This window comes from Eptatretus burgeri, chromosome 4, assembly GCF_056783735.1.
Source record: "Eptatretus burgeri isolate ZD-2024b chromosome 4, Ebu_testis_v1, whole genome shotgun sequence".
NCBI lineage: Eukaryota > Metazoa > Chordata > Myxini > Myxiniformes > Myxinidae > Eptatretus > Eptatretus burgeri.
The window spans coordinates 81,535,492-81,554,351 of NC_140964.1; the positions used below are offsets into that span (position 1 = coordinate 81,535,492).

General features: G+C 41.3%; 1 protein-coding gene across 2 annotated transcripts in view; it reads left to right on the forward strand.

Annotated features, from left to right (window-relative positions):
* PAFAH1B1 (platelet activating factor acetylhydrolase 1b regulatory subunit 1) overlaps positions 1-18,860 on the forward strand; it is a 68,550-nt gene that overhangs the window by 2,608 nt on the left and 47,082 nt on the right. For both annotated transcript variants that reach the window (XM_085878981.1, XM_085878982.1), the window contains exon 2: positions 1,511-1,696. In XM_085878981.1, coding sequence (XP_085735107.1) covers positions 1,665-1,696 — 32 coding nt within the window. In that variant the 5' untranslated portion in view covers positions 1,511-1,664. The remainder of the gene's footprint in view (positions 1-1,510; positions 1,697-18,860) is intronic.

The following is an 18,860-nucleotide window of genomic DNA, read 5'->3' on the forward strand; positions in this document are numbered from 1 at the left end:
AAACATTGGTCATCATCCACAGGTGGTACAGACATGAAAATAGCAAATATATATATATATATATATATATATATATATATATATATATATATATATATATATATATATATATATATATATATATTTTTTTTTTTTTTTTTTTTTTTTTTTTTTTACATGATATGCGATAGGTACGTGAATTACAAACCTGTTTTTCAACCAAGCTGTTATGACGTTAATGAGAAGGGGTGTCCCAAAATGCATTTGGCTTTTGGAGTAATTTTAAAGAGGATTGTCATAACATAGAAGTATATGTGTTGCCTTTTCTTAAAGCTCATACACTTGCCCTTTCGAGGTTAAATGGTTCTGATACACATAAGCGTGAATAGTTTAACCATAACTTGTTCCACCGTCGACATTCCAACTTTTATTACCTCCACCACCGAAGCTGAAGGAGGTTATGTTTTCACCCCTTTCTGTCTGTTTGTGTGTAGGATATCTCAAAAAGTTGTGGGTGGATCTGGATGAAATTTTGTGGACAGGTTGGGTGTGTGACAAGGAAGAATTTGATTCGATTTTGGTGCAGATCTCATAAAAAAATTTAAGTGATTCTTCACCATTGAGAGATTGTGCTAAACCGATTTATATAGCACGATGTTTCAAAAAGTTGTGGACGGTTTCGGACGAAACTTGGTGGACAGATTGGGTGTGTGGCAAGCATGAATTTATTCGATTTTGGTGAGGATTGTTTAGTTTTTAAAGTGATTCTTCACCATTGAGTGATGGGGCCAAAAACGAGTACTTCATAGTACTCTTCGGTGAGTACTGAATAGCACAATATTTCAAAAATTTATTGGGCCCGATATGTTCTCATGGATCAGGCATTATGTGGTGGAGGTATGCGCTCTACTTGTAAGAGCAAAGCTTACTTTTGCTACCTTTCTAACTCCAGAGTGAGTAAACAACAGCAAAAAATAATCTCTTAAAACATTTAGCATAGAACTAAGTTGTGCTGCACAATCTAATCTACAACAGAGGTGGAAATTCTCATTTTCAGCTATAATGGGATTCCAATGATTGGTTTGATAGATTATAAGCTGCTATGAATGCAGATGAAAGGTTTGACAAAATGCGGCAATAAAACAAACCAAACACGGACCAAGTTACCTTATTATTCATTTCCTTATTTGAGATGATCTGCAACAAGACAAGTGCCCTCTGATATTCTGTTTAAACTTTGTTACAGCTTTGTTTTAACAAGATGGGACTGTGCCAATGAGCATTTTTCTCTCCCCTCAAATTTGGAGATAACTTGACACGTTCGGTGCTTTAACGAGATGCTACTTCTCAAGTTATGACCAATGGCTTTGTGTTGGGTCAACAGAGTGCTAGTTTGGGCAAATAAAAGTGATGTGTTCATATTGAGCATTTCATGCTGTTGTGTCGTCATTTGTTCAACTCCGTGTTTGGATCGAGAAAGCCATCCATCATGTCTTCGTTTAAACGTATTCAGCATGTGGAATCCCTTCAGGTTGCCCTTCTGCTGGTCTGCATCTTTGCTCCGCTGTTTGATGCATCTTTACTTGTGAACGGTGCACTGCTGGGTGGGGTGGAGGTGATCTGCAATCATTGGGAAGTTTCCTCATTTTCGGCACGCTGCCCTTCGGTTTGAAACGCTGCCCAAGATGGTGCTGTCACAGCGGCAGCGCGATGAACTGTAAGTGCACAACCTGAGATCTGCTTGTCTGGATGTTTTATAGTGAACCACCTCTTAAATTGTGGAATAAGCGATATGTTTTTAAAATCACAATGCTGTGCCCCTTGCCCCCCCCCCCAAAACCCCACCTCTTTTGTGATGTTAACAACTTTTGCTCCATTAGTGTCTTGGTAAATGGGGTATGGTGAAATGGTAGTGCAGGAGTCTTAAAAGGGTTCCCATCACTTCCTGCATTTCCCATCTGCTTTGATTTGGTCTCAATGTATGAGGACTCTTGGGTTGTTAGAGTATTTGTGGATGATTGTGTGTGGTGCTGTTGGTGGGGGTCTTGTTAGGGGGGGGCGGTTGTGTGGTTGATGTGTGTTTTTGGCCAAGCCCATGCCCTCTCTCCGAGGGGAAGAAAAGAAAAGGATAAAAAAAAAATTTTCTTTCATTACTTAAAAACAAAAACTTTAAAAAATTACTTTTCCCCCATTTTCTTTCTTGGATCTTGGGTTGGTGTGGTGTTCGTGCAGGCATGATGGGCTGAATGGCCTCCACCTGTGTTCCTGGATTTCCTTGTTGACGGTTGGTTGGTTGGCTGGCTTGTTTGTCTGTTTGTTCTTTCCACGTGGTTATATAAAATGCTAGACATTGAGTCATTTCACTTTTAAGAGTTGGTTGTATCTTCTGACGTCTACAGATGTAATGGATCGCTCTAAATTTATACGATCTGTACGATATTTGCTTTTGTAAACAATTTGAACAATTTGAATAACAGGTTATGTGTGTTCATTGTAAACACCTTTAATCTCTTGGTTTATTTAATTTAATTGGAGGTTAGGGACGAAGGTCAGGAATGGTGAGTTGTAAAGTGGGGCAAGCACTGGGACATCACCATGGTGTTCCTTTTTAAATTATTATTCGTATTATTTTGCGTTTAATTAGGTTGTCAGGTGAGGAAGGAAGGAACAAACTTTGATAGCACCTTCACCTTTTGATGAGACCTTCTCAGAGACAGAACCATTACACATGTGCATATGTAATCGCCCATCCATACCCCATCCATACCTGATTAGTCCTGCAACCCACCCTCTATTTCCAATCTCAGTGCTTATCTAATTCCAGCTTGAACCTATCTACCGTTTCTGCTGTCACTACCTTTCCAGGGAGACCATTCCATACATTAACTACTCTGAGTAAAACACCCCTGCCTTGTCCTATTAAATCCTCTCTCCCGATTCCATTATATGGGTGCTGGTAGCATCGTTTGCATTAAGATGACTCATCATCATTTATGTGACAATTTGCCTTGGTATTGTAACTCAATAAACCCAAATTTGTTCTGAATATATATATATATATATAATATATATATTTTTTTTTTTTATTGCACATGTATCCTGATATTTATTATTCTCATTGTAGATTGTTGTCCATGCTGAATACTTGTAAGTGTTAAAATGTATACCGTTGGCCTTTTAAAAAGTTTTTACAAATTCCTTTTAAATTTTACTAAAAACTGATGGTGACAATTTTGATCCGACTTTGCAGCCTGCAGATTTGGAATGCTATTGGTTGTGTGCTGTGTTATGTCTCCCTGATATAGCTCCCCTGTGGCATGTTGTTGGCTTGTGTGGAGACAGTCCATTTCATTACCTTTATCAGGCAGCAGTGGATATTTAAAAAAAATTCATCTTGTAGCCACTGCGGACCTCTGTGTTGAGCCATGTTTGGTGTTTTGGGATGGGTAAACTCTTCTTTTTGTTAATTTTTTCTGAATGCTCTTAAAAATTACACATTCCCTCTTACCCTACCACACAGGTTAATTTATTCGAGCAGGTTTTATTTACATCACACATTTTCCAATCCAGGGAGCCCCTGACTTGCGAACGAACGGGTAACGTTTGAACAGTCCGTTCATGAGTCGATTGGTCCGCAAGTTGGAAAATACTGCCGATAACCAAATATTGTGTCCGTGTAATCTACTAAGTCACTTTATCTAATACAAGCAGTATTGTCCGGTCTCTCTTTTTTTATGGGGTGGGGGAGTGGGCTAAAGCACTTCCCTACATCCACTAAGTAATGGGGTTGATTATTTAAAGTTGCCCTTAAAATAGGTACATATGATGAAGTACAATAGAGTTTTTATTTTATTTTACGAGTACATGCCCGTAAAAAAAAAATAATAATAATAAGAATAATAAATAAACCACACAGGCCGTTTCTTCACTCTCGCGTGCCCGTACGTGCGTGACCCAGAAGTTCGATATTATTCGCAGTTACCATTATTCGCAATTTATTTTTAATACCCAATTATTCAATTAACGCCAACGTATTTTACCTTTTCGCAATGTCGTGGCAAGGAAAAACAAAAAGAGAAGAGAAGAGAGAGAAAAAATTTACTTCCTGGTTCAGAGCATACCAGCACTCTGATGTTCCCAAAATTTATACACCCTCTAATATGAAAACGATCATAACTTGGGCCATTGTGTTTATCTATAAATGTGCATAAGAAATCGAAATTATTAGAATACACGAAGTCATCACTCTCCGGAAGCCCATACGTTGTAACCCGTAATGGGGAACGTGGCTGAGCTTCCCTTCCCCATCGGCCACGCCCACGCAACAACGTGTCTTCCCATTGGTTTGGTGAATAAATGGCCATAACTTGGGAAGCACTTCTCCGATTAATATCAAACCTTGAAAAGGCACATCCTCAGGTCCCCAGCAATATACCTGGCAAGTTTCAATTCGATCGGACCAGTGGTTGTCGAGAAACAGCGGACACACACACACACACACACACACACACACACACACACACACACACACACACACACACACACACACACACACACACACACACACACACACACACACACACACACACACCACACACCACACACCACACACCACACACCACACACCACACACCACACACCACACACCACACACCACACACCACACACCACACACCACACACCACACACCACACACCACACACCACACACCACACACCACACACCACACACCACACACCACACACCACACACCACACACCACACACCACACACCACACACCACACACCACACACCACACACCACACACCACACACCACACACCACACACCACACACCACACACCACACACCACACACCACACACCACACACCACACACCACACACCACACACCACACACCACACACCACACACCACACACCACACACCACACACCACACACCACACACCACACACCACACACACACACACACACACACCACACACCACACACCACACACCACACACCACACACCACACACCACACACCACACACCACACACCACACACCACACACCACACACACACACACACCACACACCACACACCACACACCACACACCACACACCACACACCACACACCACACACCACACCACACACCACACACCACACACCACACACCACACACCACACACCACACACCACACACCACACACCACACACCACACACCACACACCACACACCACACACCACACACCACACACCACACACCACACACCACACACCACACACCACACACCACACACCACACACCACACACCACACACCACACACCACACACCACACACCACACACCACACACCACACACCACACACCACACACCACACACCACACACCACACACCACACACCACACACCACACACCACACACCACACACCACACACCACACACCACACACCACACACCACACACCACACACCACACACCACACACCACACACCACACACCACACACCACACACCACACACCACACACATACACACATACACACATTGCTGGAATTATAGATAGATTACTTATTTATTTAATTAAATATTTTAAATAAAAAAAATACAACTTTTTCGAAAAAAACGCTTTACCAAAAGGATTTCCAGTGACTCACTGATGAAATTCTGAAAGTTTGACTAAGATCCGTTCAGAAAAATGAAAAATGGCCAAACACCTACACACAACTCGTACATACCAACAAGGAAACATAAAGAAAAACAAAATAAAAACTGGGTTCAAGCCTGGATTGAGTATGTTCTGATACACTGTCTGGGATTTCCCCAGGAGCGATCGAGTTATACATTTTGTGAAGATCGTATGTTGAGGTTGTAGTGATTTGTTTTATTTTAAAAATAAATTTAATAAAAAGAAGGGAAAGCGGTCCAAGCACATTTTTTCAATGCCCAAGATTAGTAATTCATACAAAACTATGAGGCCAACATTCCCCAATTTGTCATGCAGGAAATATTTAAATACATATTTCATTGAATTTCATCGGGCAATGCCGGGTACTTCAGTTAGTACAAAATGAAATGATTTTTCCCTCGTTTTTATTTTTATTTTTATTTTTTAAACCTTTTTACTACCTTTATGTAGCAACAATCAATAAAATACAATTTATAAGTAACACAATAATAAACCAATGTCACCCGCCGGGTGACCCGTATCTTGCCAAAAGGTGACCACGTGTGACTTCTTTAAGGTCACACTGAGGTGAACAGAGCTGCTATCCACCAGGAGCGACTCCTTGAGGAATATCTGCCTACGAGAGATTCCGATGAGAATCGTTCTACAGAGTAACCATGAAAAATATGCTTTTGCCTCATAACGTCACCAAATGACGTCATAATGTCTCAAGCTTGACATATCTAGAAAGCACTCATCGAGGTGTTCAATTTGAGGTACTACACGATATGGTTCCTAAAACTTGAAAATTTGGCCTTGGGGTCAAATATGTCTGACCTGAGGCGCTAACCATGAAGGTCAAGGCCAATCGCCACCAAAAATTAATCAGCTGAGTGCCAGACCATGAACTATATTCCCATGAAGTTTGAAGACGATCCGATCAAAATTACTCAAAAAATAAGGGTTTCGTCGACTCCCCTGATTTGCGCCAAAGTGACCTTGACCTTCAAAATTTTGTGCACTGAAAGGGACCTCTATAGGCCTCTGATATGCGAAGTTACAAAAATTTCCGATGATAACTGTGCTCTGCAGAATATTTTATACGTGATTGCAGACAAACAAACAAACAAACAAAAAAACATACAAGCTGACTAACATATCTTGCAAAAACTTCGTTTTGGCAAGATAATAATATAAAATAGAGGACATCAAGAACTTTATTGTACAATTCTCATCTTGTTCTTTATAATTGTTGCGATCATCAAACAATTAAGGTCCAATGAACGATCAATTGGGGAGTGAGTTTCACCTTCAGATAGTTTGTTAACGTCCATTTTTGGCTTCATTGTTAAGGTTCTGCCTTTCTTCATTGCAAGAACATCACCAATGTTTATCAGCCATGAGTAGGGTTCGTTGTTACAGTAAAATACGTGGCACGATGAATGCAGTACAGTACTGTACAATGCATGGGATATTGTAGACCACGTGATGCTCGCTTTTTCCATCCCACGGAAGAAAGTTGCACTCCGCCCAACCAATGAGTCCCTAGTTGTTCTGCCCACGATCGGTTCGTAAGTACGAGCAGACATAAAAAAAAAACAAAAAAAAAGCATAAATAATAAAAATGACTCGTGGGGATTGGTTCGTAAGTTGTACATTCGTAAATCAGGGACTCCCTGTATAGGTATAAACTAGTGAAGGGGCACAGTGAAATGACGATGAATCAATGGTGAATGTGAATTTTTGTTGATGCACACCAGGTTTTTGATGTTGACATGCTACTGAGTGGATTGTTCCTCAGTCATGGTGGAAGTTTCGCTTTATTAATGTTGCGATGAGATCAATGGTGATGTGGACGTGTCCTTCATAAGATGAAATTGGTGTATAGATCTTTGACTTTGAAGCTGAAATTGTTTAATTGTTAGTTTGTTCTTGGAGTGCTGTGAGAAGAATGGTCATTTTGACAAATGTGAATTTTATTTTTAAGTTATTTTATTTTATTTTATTGTAGCTCACCTGGAATGTAGTTCCCGGGAGCTTAGAGGATGGTGTCTCGTCCATCCGTCCATAAACACTTGCAATTTCTCTGAAACTACACACGTGATTTTGATGAAACGTCACCACAACCTTCATCACCCATGGTGTACCAAAGTTTGTTCATGGTATTAAAAAAAAAAAATCGGGATCTGAGGGCGTTTTACGGAAGGAGTTTACGAGGGTGGGGGGGAGGGGTGGGTTGTCTTTCTACCCCAAAAAGAGGTATTTGCTTTCTTCTCAGAAACTACACACACGCAATTCTAGGGCTGTCCTTATTTTATTTTATTTTCGGAAATTTCAAGGGGCTAACCCAAATTTAGGTTGATATTTATGAGAAAAAAAATATGAACCCGGAAAAAATATTTTATGGGTTGCTACCGTCAATCGAAATTTGGGAAAAAAAAAATTCATTTTATATTTTTCTTTTTTTTAATCTTATGCCAAAATGACTAATATGTAATGTATGATGTTTTCTGGTGCATTAGCATCTGAAATACTGCAGAAAAATATTGTTGAACTTGGCAAGATTTTTCCAATCCGTCTCAGTGAAACTTAAAGTCTAAAAAATCAAGATTTTATGTATTTTTCACGTTTTTTGAACTCTGCAGTTTGCAGACAGAGTCTTTGAACAGAGGGACAAGAGCTATAGTTCACTTGTTCAAAGTTGATTTCTTACAGTCCAGGAATCGTTTTTGGTGATCAGTTACCGCTTGTAATAGGTACTGCTTTTGCTCCTCATCCTACGTAATAAGACTGTTGTACTCAGTCGCCAGGGCTACACCACACTCTGCACAGTCATTCACAACTTTCAGCTTGCTGACGATGGTACGGCTCTGTACATAGTACATAGTACGGATAGTACGGCTCTATCTTCAGTTTCCCATTGATCCAGGTCATTGTGCAGAAAGTCAGAGTTCAAATGCAGTACATCAAAAAAAATTCTGCTTCTTGGAGATGTGAAATCTTCCAGTTTTCGGCGAATATCTTTCTGGTGGACAGCTCTTTTCGGTGCTTCATCATCGTCATCGTCTTGTTCTTTTAGAGTTTGAGATATTTTTATTTTTGTCTCAATTGACACATTTCGGTCGAATAGACATAATGGCATCATTTCTACCAATAAATACCACAGCTGTCCCAGCAACTTTTTCACCGTTGCCTTTGATATATCAACGTTCACTTCGGAATATTTATCCATTCGCTTTAATGTCAGGTCGTTCGCACAAGCCGAGATGGAATTTGGGGCAGTAAACCACACTTTGACGTAGATTTGTACTAGGAAGTGGCCCAGATCAAGTAGGCCCTTCTCTTCTCTCTTTGTCAACTTTATCTGCCTGTGAAACAAGTACAGCTTGAGGGAATATATAGCTTTAGCCTTCCACCTGGCTCTATGTAGGGTGCCCGGACGACGAAAGTGAAAGCCTCGTTCAGGCTCACCACCTACAAAAACAATACATAACCCTAAAAGTTCCCTGTAGTCCTCTCTGGGCTGATGTTCTTTCAATTGGCCGTTCACGAACTCGATGATTTCCTCTTTTGTTAAAATATTAAATTCTACAGGATGTGCAGCTCTGAAGGTTGTTTGATCAACGTATGACCATTGCTCTTGAAGCCTTTTGAATCACAAAATATCTGGTCCTGTGGAAGGACCGAGGCACACCACGGTAGCCGCTTCCAGGATGAGCTCATGAATATGGTGGCGGCACCCAAAGTGAAGTAAATTCCTGCCTAAGTGGCGTTCTAATAAGACGCATGCCCCGTTATGAATTCCCGTGTTGCTGCTGGTTGTGTCGAAAAAAGACCAACAACTTTATAGTGTAGCAGCATAGAAAACCTGTTGTGCATTTTGTGATACAAGCACCAAATTTGGCACAAATGTACATTAATATATTGGGCCACTTGAAATTCTCTCTTTATGTCCGCCATATTGGATTTCAAAATGGCCGCCACTTGAAATCTACATTTGCTATTATCTCTGGACGTAATGCAGCAATTGACTTGATTCTGGTGTCTAAATGAATTTTTGGGGGCAAGGAATCCAATGGTACCATTTTCAACTTAATATTATCTATCACGGTCTGTTATATAATTTTATTTGGAAATTATCTTGGCAAATATTGGATTCAACACAATACTTTGAAAAGAATGTCTGAGTTCTGTAAATGTCTTGGGTATAATACTGACATGCAACATGGTCTTGTATTTGAGGCTAGGTGTACTGGTATCTGAGGCTAGGTATATACCGGTACTGAAGATACGTGTACATAAACAGTGTCATGTTAACAAGTTCAGCATTGCCACAAGTACATGTATGTTGTTGACTCATCGTCATGTGCAGTCCCCTTCACACACACACAGGGCTGTGCACTGAAGGACAGCCTTTTTTGCACTTGCAGCGCCTCACACACACCCTTTCTTGCACTTGCAAGAAACCAGCTCAATGCAGCTGTGAGCTGCCTCAGTTAGCCTGGTCCAGTAAGGTGTGTACTGTCCATCTCCAGTCCTTGACCAACCCCAGTTGGTTGGTGGAGGGAGCTCTGGTGCTGGCAGCAGTATCTGACCCCACACATGTCCACCTTGATACACTGCCCTCTTGACATGTTCCTCCAGAGCTGCCTTCATTGGAGGGATGAGCTGCACATTGTTCTTCCTTGCGAAGAGTTTCCTCCTGGCCTTGTCAATGTCTGTGCATTTGCTGGTTCGATCATACAACAGGATCACGAACCTCTCGATGATGCGCATTGCATCGTCTGGTATGTCACGAGGTGCAGAGGACAGCAGCAGCAGCGCCTCAGTGAGTTCTGGCAGTACCGTCCAGACTGCCCACGCAGTCTTCTTGCCATGTCTCTGAAAACTAGACACAGTGTCACATCCAGTTAGAGCGTGGAACATTGGCAGTGCACGAGCCTTCTCTCGTCCCAATCCAGCTGCTATTTCGTGTGCTGCTAGGTATCGGAAACTCTGGCCTGTTCCGAATGCCAGCCACAGTTTGTCTTCTGGTTGCAACTCCTGTGCCAGGGACACTGCCAGCACCACAACATCGGTGTCTACAGTCCGGATGAGTATTGCATGGTGTCCATGCTGGACTGCGTGAGATTCTGGCAGTAGTGGCTTGCTGAGCACTGCCTCTCCATCAGTAATGACGAGTTGCTTGTCCTCCTGGTCAAACCATTCCATGAGAGCTGCTGAGAGGAACCTGAACAGCTCGGTCTTGTTGCTGTCCACTTGTAGGAAGTTCTGCCAGTTTCCTGGTATGGCTGCGGCAGCCACCACACGTCTCCGCACACCTTGGCCCCGCTTTGCACGTGTACTACCTTTCAGTGAATCAGCAAGGTAAGTATCCCAGACCAGATCCAGGCGTGACACTGTTTGCAGCTTCGTGGACATATATGGGATGAAGATCTGTTGTGCATACTCTTCAAAGGTCTTTGCAGCCGGCTTCAGCATCTGGACGATGGCTGCTCCATCAAGCACAATACAGGTCGTGACAGGAGTCTCTGTCTTTGCGTCGGAGACTTCTTCCAAGCATGTGACGAGATCACTCTTAGTACTAGTGCAGAGGCTTCCACCATCAGACAATGCAGGAGGACATGCCTGATTCTCTTGACAAAAGAACTCCTCAAGGTTTCCATCCCTCGTCTGGCAGCCAATGTACAGGCGTGCGAAGAGTTCACGGTCATTCTTGATGGAGGCGAGCTGTTGCTGACCTATGCTCTGGCTTCTTGGAGTGGAAGTGCTGAACACCTTCAGCTTGTTGCGAGGAATGGGTGCGTCCACTGCCTTTGTTCTGTCCAACAGATACTCTGGTGAAAGCCTCGAACTGCTCTTGGCCAATCCTCTTGGCATTCATCACGGTCTCCACAGCAGCAGGATCTGCTATCTCCTTTGTGTCCAGTTTGACTACATCCTGACTCTCCTCCTCGAATGGGTTGCCCATCTCCTCTATGACACCGACGAGAGAGTGAACATCTTTCACAAATGAGGCCTGTACACTTGGCGTCTGATCATGATGACGTGTGTCTGCTGTTTGCCGTCTCCAGTGTTGGTTCCCATCCTGGAATTCTTCGATCACCCTGGCAACTTCTGGTCCCGCAACCATCCAGCGACGTAGGGCACTAGGGTTGTCAGTGAGCCCAACTGCTCCACCATCTCCTTTGATGCAGGCATTATTCTGCTCATGTGCCTGGTCAATCGGGATTGAAGAGAACACCCTCTGTGTTTTCTGAACGGTGAAGTGGCTTTCCTGAATTTCCTGGCTACATCTGGGTGTTTGATGGTGAGTTCGGCCATGTTCTTCAGGTGCACTGGTATCCACCTAGCATAGTGGGTGTGATCCAGTGCATGGAACCAGGGGACCAGCTCTGTCAGAACATCGAGGTACATCATTAACGATCCCTGCCTGAGAGAACGCACATACACTAAAACCAACAGTTCTCGTTCCAGCACGGTTGCCCAGTAGTGAAACTGGGGGATGTCTTCTCCTCTCTGGCAACACCAGTCTTCAAACTCCGGAAGGTCCTCTGCATCCCTGGTTTCTCCCAGACAGTAGTGGTTGTAGGCACGGTGTTTCAGGATGTACAGTGCTGCTGCAGTCACTTGATGTGCTCTTCTTGTGCGCAAGACATGGGATGCTCGTAGGAATGAGTCTGCTGTCCCTGCTGTCGCAATCTTGGCTTGCGCAAGTACTTGCACCCAACCACTCCCTTTCAGCCAGTCCCCCAGTGTCCTCAGTGCCGCCATCTCTATGTGGAGGCCACAAAACATCACCACTATCTGGTCTTCACCAAAGCTCTCTGGCCACTTCCACTGTATCTGCTTGGCCAAAGCAAACAGTGGCTGATCAACGGTGACCACTGGTGTCTGTCCAGGATTCAGGTGTTCCACAGCATTCTTTACGACGTCCATTGAGTGCCGGATCATGGCCACTGTGTGGGATCATGTGTGAGTGCTGGAACATGGCCACGACCATTGGATTCCTTGCCCCCAAAAACATACATTTGAATACCAGAATCAAGTCAATAGCTGCATTACGTCCAGAGATAATAGCAAATGTAGATTTCAAGTGGTGGCCATTTTGAAATCCAATATGGCGGACATAGAGAGAATTTCAAGTGGCCCAATATCTGAAAATGTTCGCAACGTATTAATGTACATTTGTGCCAAATTTGGTGCTTGTATCACAAAATGCACAATTCTTTTGAATATTTTGGCTAAGCCGCCCCACTATTAGGACACAGATTCCAGTCACTGAGTATGTCAAACACCGCTTGAGCTTGCATGGTCCCCGTCGACGTAGGAATCTTTGGAACACCAAGCAATTGGTCCACACCCTTTCCTGACACTAGGACAAAAGGCAATTTTGCTAAATGCCTGAATGACCGGATACCAGACCTGAAATTGATGGCAATCAGTCAGTCCACTGACTGACGGACTCAGTGATTCAATGGAGTAATGAGCAGACAATACAACAGATCTAAACAATAAATATCTCCTATGTACAACAAGCCATGTCAGTACAAGAACAAAAGACATAATTTCATGTTGAAAATGGGAAATTTTCCCATTTTTGAGCCACGTTTCGGGACATTTGTAACACTTTTTTGGGATCAAAAACACTTTTTTTCGTGTTATTCACGTTCGAACCAACCAGTAAGCACGCAAAAATTTCATGAAAAATATGACAAAATACAAAAAAACATAAAAATGCACTTTTTTTTTTTACAATTTTTGACAGCTGGTAGCAACCCCAAGAAAAAAAATTTTCTCAAATTTCAACCTAAATTTGGGTTAGCCCCTTGAAATTTCCGAAAAAAATAAAATAAGGACAGCCCAAACGCAATTCCGATGAGACAATTACAACCATCATTACCCGTGATGCACGAAAGTCTGTTCATGACTTTTTTAATTAAAAACTCGGGGTCTAGAGGGGTCTACGGGGCGGGGGGGGGGCGTAAATTCCCAAAATAGTTATTTGTTATAACATTGATTCATTGGTACATTTTGATAATCCTGTCCCACATTTACTTTGTTCTCAGTATCATTATTCTACCAGGTGAGCACCCAGGGGTATTGCCCCTGTTTTTATTGTTTTGTTTTTTTTCACTGCTGTAGTAACTGATGCTGTGAAATCCTGTTACATTTTGTCAATGGGAAAACAGGTTTTTCTAGGTGAAGGCCAAGTCTTTGTTTGTCCTTGGTCCTTATTTATTGTCGTGGCAAATGCTGGTCGAATTTGGAATTGCAAAGACGTAGCTGAAATAGTGCAGTGACTGTTTAAAAAAAAATGGCTTGGAGATGGTGTAACTGTGCAACAGACAACTCGTTAAAATAAATTTACCAAAAAGACATTCGCCAAATGGATCAAATTTTGGGAGTTTTTTTTTTTTGTTTTTAATCAGAATACTTGTCAAAGGTCAAGCACTCAAGCGGTTGTAGTCAAGAATTTGTTTGTTTTATGCATGCTTTCAATGCAAGATCACTATTTTAAATGAAGATAGAAAGTTTGGTGCCCGATCTGAAATACATGATTGATTTGCATCAGGACTTGCCTTTTCCACCTGAAGTGAGCACCATGCGTCATGGGACTCTCAGCTCACTGAATGTGCCAGTCTTGCATCTCTTTATTTATTTATTTAAAAATCATTTTAATTAAGAAATACAACTTTTTATTATATTATGCCGTTTATCTTCGGTGTGTAGGAGTAATTTTGCAAAGTAGATGTGAAGGAAACGAGTATGTGCAGTCTCACCTCACTGGCAAAATGGTGAAGCACATGCAGTTTCTGTCATTTTAATATTAGTATGGTTCACCGTGTCATGCCGTGGGAATTGCGTGCCAAAAGCGTTTTTATTGTTTAAATGCCATCTATAGGGTGTTAATAAACAGAAAAACTTGGGTGGCATTTTTACTTTTGGGAATTTGGGTTTTTTGTAGGGGCTGAAACGGGGGTACCGTCATTTCGCAGTTTATCGCCCGAAATGAAAGCGCGCGTGTTGTTATAACTATTTTTATCTTTTAAAATATTAATAGGAAAATTATGAAAAAAATCAGGTGTCTTCCTCACATCATTCATTTATATACCAAATATTTAGTTGATATTCTGAATAATTATTGATATATTAACAAATATATTATTTGTACATGCAGAGTATGTGAACCACGATATCCACCTTCTCTGAACCAGGTTAAGATTTTGTCCATTTCAGCACCTTTGATTGTCTCCTACTATAAAACAATTCTAACTTAATATATGTACAATAAATGAATGCTTTGCCTAATCGATGATGGTAACGTAGCAATATTTTATGAAGTATGTTCTTCCCAGATAAGTATCCAATGCAGAAATAAGTCATCCGTGACTAGAATATTTTAACAACCTCAGCACCAGTTAGTGTCAGGAATTGCCTTTCCTTTGCTACATTATTTAGGCATATACTGTGATATTTACACGATATGATTGTGTATGTTTTTTATATATATATATATATATATATATATATATATATATATATATATATATATATATATATATATATATATATATATATATATATATATGAAAAAACGACAAATGTATTATATGATAAAACATGCAATATTCATGACGTGACTTCATAGCACTGATACAAATACAGGAAATAAAAATATACTTTTCTGTAATCATCACACATTCATACCACCTTTTACCACCAGTAATTACTCCACTCAACATCTAGATTAATACTAACAATAGACTAAATGAATGTAGAATCTTAAATGAATCTTATTGGGTCATTTGCTGATCTTATTACATTGGCTAACTGATTGGCGACTTGTCATCTTCGTCACAAATACTGTAGTCATTCACGTTTCCACAATCGGTGCATTTGCATAATGCTGTGCAAGGCGATGTTTTTTTTTTTTTTTTTTTTTTTTTTTTTTTTTTAAATGGCATGAACAGTTCACTTTCTCTGCACGCACCTTTGCATCCACATCTAACTAGTTCAAGTACTACACGTGGTGCTGGCTTTTCGAGACATTGTACTGGTGTAAGGTTTTTGTCGTCATTTAGTTTCCATCCATTGCCTTCTGGGAGCAGGTTCTTTGGCCTTGGTTCTTGGTAGGTTTTGTCTCTTTTGGACATCAGATTGGCACGCTGTATGTGAAGTTTCAAAGTGCTTCGCGTCAGTGGAAGCTTTTCACCCTCCAAGTTCTTGACCTTGAACAGCTCCCATCGAAGATCTGGCAATGTGATGCACAAACTTTTGCTGGAGTATACACTGCAGACGAACGTCTCGACATTGACAACATCAGCTTCAGGAAGACTGTCTGGACATCCAAAGATCTGGAAAGTCTTGATAATCTTGCTGCTTGAAGGTAGTTGCAGGAACTTGGTTATCAACGCTTTCTTCGATATACTGAAGAACTTTCCACCCCAATCCGCACCAGTGAAGTTGTGCAGTCCTATCAAAGCCTTTGACTTCTCCGTTCCAATCGCAGTGCTCCTCTCTTTGATGTCAATTGTCCGGAAGAATTTCCCTCTGCCAGTTAACATCTTCAATTGTCCTGGGATGGTGTGGTTGGCAACAAGATCTATCAACAACAAGAACACATCTGTGTCTGGGGACCACACATACATGTCTCGCATTGACGTTCCTTGTCTTGTTGCATCAACATCGATGACATGAAGCGTGATCTGTGTGTCAGCTTCCTCGTGATTGTGAGTGGACATATTCTGACTCATGATGTTGTTTGCATTGGTGTATGCTGATGACCCATACACAACAACAAGCCCTTTGTTACTCCCAAAGAAATGTTTCAGCAATCGTTTCCCAAGAAATTCTGTGAGCTGGGACTTGGTGTCTACATGAGATAGCAGAAGCTTCATCGGAACATTGCGTATGTTCATCGCGTCTTGTATTGTCTTGAGGACACTGCTGTAGCTGGTTCCAAGATTTAGGTCTGATAGGAAGTTGACAAGCTGTTTGCTGCGTACTTTGTTGTGTACAGAGAGTGCCAAGCCAATGTTCAGCGGTGTCTCTGTGTGTGACACAAATCCAACATCTGACTTCGGCTTATGGCGAACTTGCTTGACGCTCTTTACATTTTGCACAAGTACTTGTGATACAATGCTGACTGTGTTCTTTATGGCTCCATCCCGCTTACCAGAAACAGAGTGTGCATTTGTGCCAAAGAGTAGCTGCTTCAGAAAGAAAGCTACCATTGGTAGATTTTCAAACGACATGTTACCATTGAAGTGCCACTTATCTTTGCAATTCAACAACTCATCACGAAGCAACTTAGTAACTCAAACAATGTCGCTAAGTGTTTCCCCCGAATCTTGGGGTACTACTTTACCAACAGCAACTGAAGGGGTTTTACTATTGATGATATGCTCACTTTCATCGAGTCGATGGGGCCTGACACATTCAGCAGTACTGATATTTTCTGTTATCAAACTTTTTAAGTGGCGTATGAAGTCGGAGCTATCCACACTAACACCATGTTCAGTCAAAGTTGACAGATACTCACAATTAACATCATTCATACTTAAAACAGTACCAGACGAGAGCGAACATTTGACTGCATTTACAATTTCAATGTCACACATATGCTTGGTGATGATATCATCGACCCCAGTACAATCAAATCTGAAAGAATAGCATTGGCGTTCAACATTTCGTAAACAATCTCTGTGATACCACATTTCATTTGCAGCGGCATCACCAATTTCAAGCAACAGTGACAGGTTTGCTCGGACTTTGTCATCACGTGTCTTCGTTTTTATGTCCAGAAAGCGGGTCCCCATCGTATCTGTCAGGACAAGATGCAACTCTCCATCTGTCGGATTATCACAGAGAAATGCACAGGACTTGGTCTTTGGCTCCATTGGGCGACACCTGCGAACATGTCTGACAGAATCCTCATCATGTGCCAAGGATGGACGTCCGAGTTTAGCTGGTCGCATTTGTGATTCACTAGATGATGTTTCACAAAATCTCTTTTCGGCTCTCTCCAGCATACCTTTGTGCACTACGAGTTTGTAACATTCTTTGTGGTAATGGATGTTTTCCGTATCAGATGCAGACAACTTTGACAGATTTTCAGCCAGAGGTGCATACTGCGTTTCTCCATACTGTGCTCGCTTCTCGGCAAAGTTCTTTATGTTACCAATAGAATCTAATGTAATATTCTGTACAAAGGTGTAGCCCTTCCGCTTGCCTTTATCGCAAATGATGCAGGTGAGTGAGTTCATTGTCATGTCCGTTATAGTTGAATATCAACAGGCCTTGCTTCGAAACGGGTGAACTTCTTCATAAGTGCATATCTGGAAATACATAAACATCAATAATTATTTCAGATATCAACTAAATATTTGGTACATAAATGAATGATGATATGAGGAAGACACCTGATTTTTTTTCATAATTTTCCTATTAATATTTTAAGAGATAAAAATAGTTACATCAATATTAGCGCTTTCATTTCGGGCGATAAACTGTGAAATGACTGTACCCCCGTTTAAGCCCCCACAAAAACCCAAATTACCAAAAGTAAAATTGCCACCCAAGTTTTTCTGTCTACTATGACCCTATAGATGCCATTTAAACAATAAAATCGCTTTTGGCACGCAATTCCCACGGGACCACGTTTCAGTTACGCGGTGAACCTGACTAATATGATAGATGTTTGTTCTTCAGGGGAGTGATTGAACGTTTGTGGTGGACATAACCTTACGTGCAGGTCAAAGGAATTGTACAACTTGTACTGTTACTTCAATAGCAACGATGTTTGTAGATGACAAATCAACACGTTGATTTGACATAAAGGCATACTAGACTTTGGCAAGGCTTGTTTGTCAGCGTCTGTGCAGAGCTTGACCAATTATACAGGATTTTAATCTGGGATCTCGACATCACGAGATTTGTGCTCTGATTTGATATCAAACAGACCACCCCAATAATTAATTGCAATTGATGCCTGTTGGCTTCTTTTGGAAAATATATTTGTTCCAAGATTCTTTCATGTTCGTTGGTAGTTTTTTCTATGCCCTAGTTTGTGCGTTTAAAAAAAAAAAAAATTTTAACCAAACTTGATACAAAGGTGTATTCACAAAGATGATTCAATTTTGAGTTCACAGGGTCAAAGGTCATGTGACTTTTCACTGAACGTAGCATATTTTAGTTATCACGATAACTTGTGAACCATGAA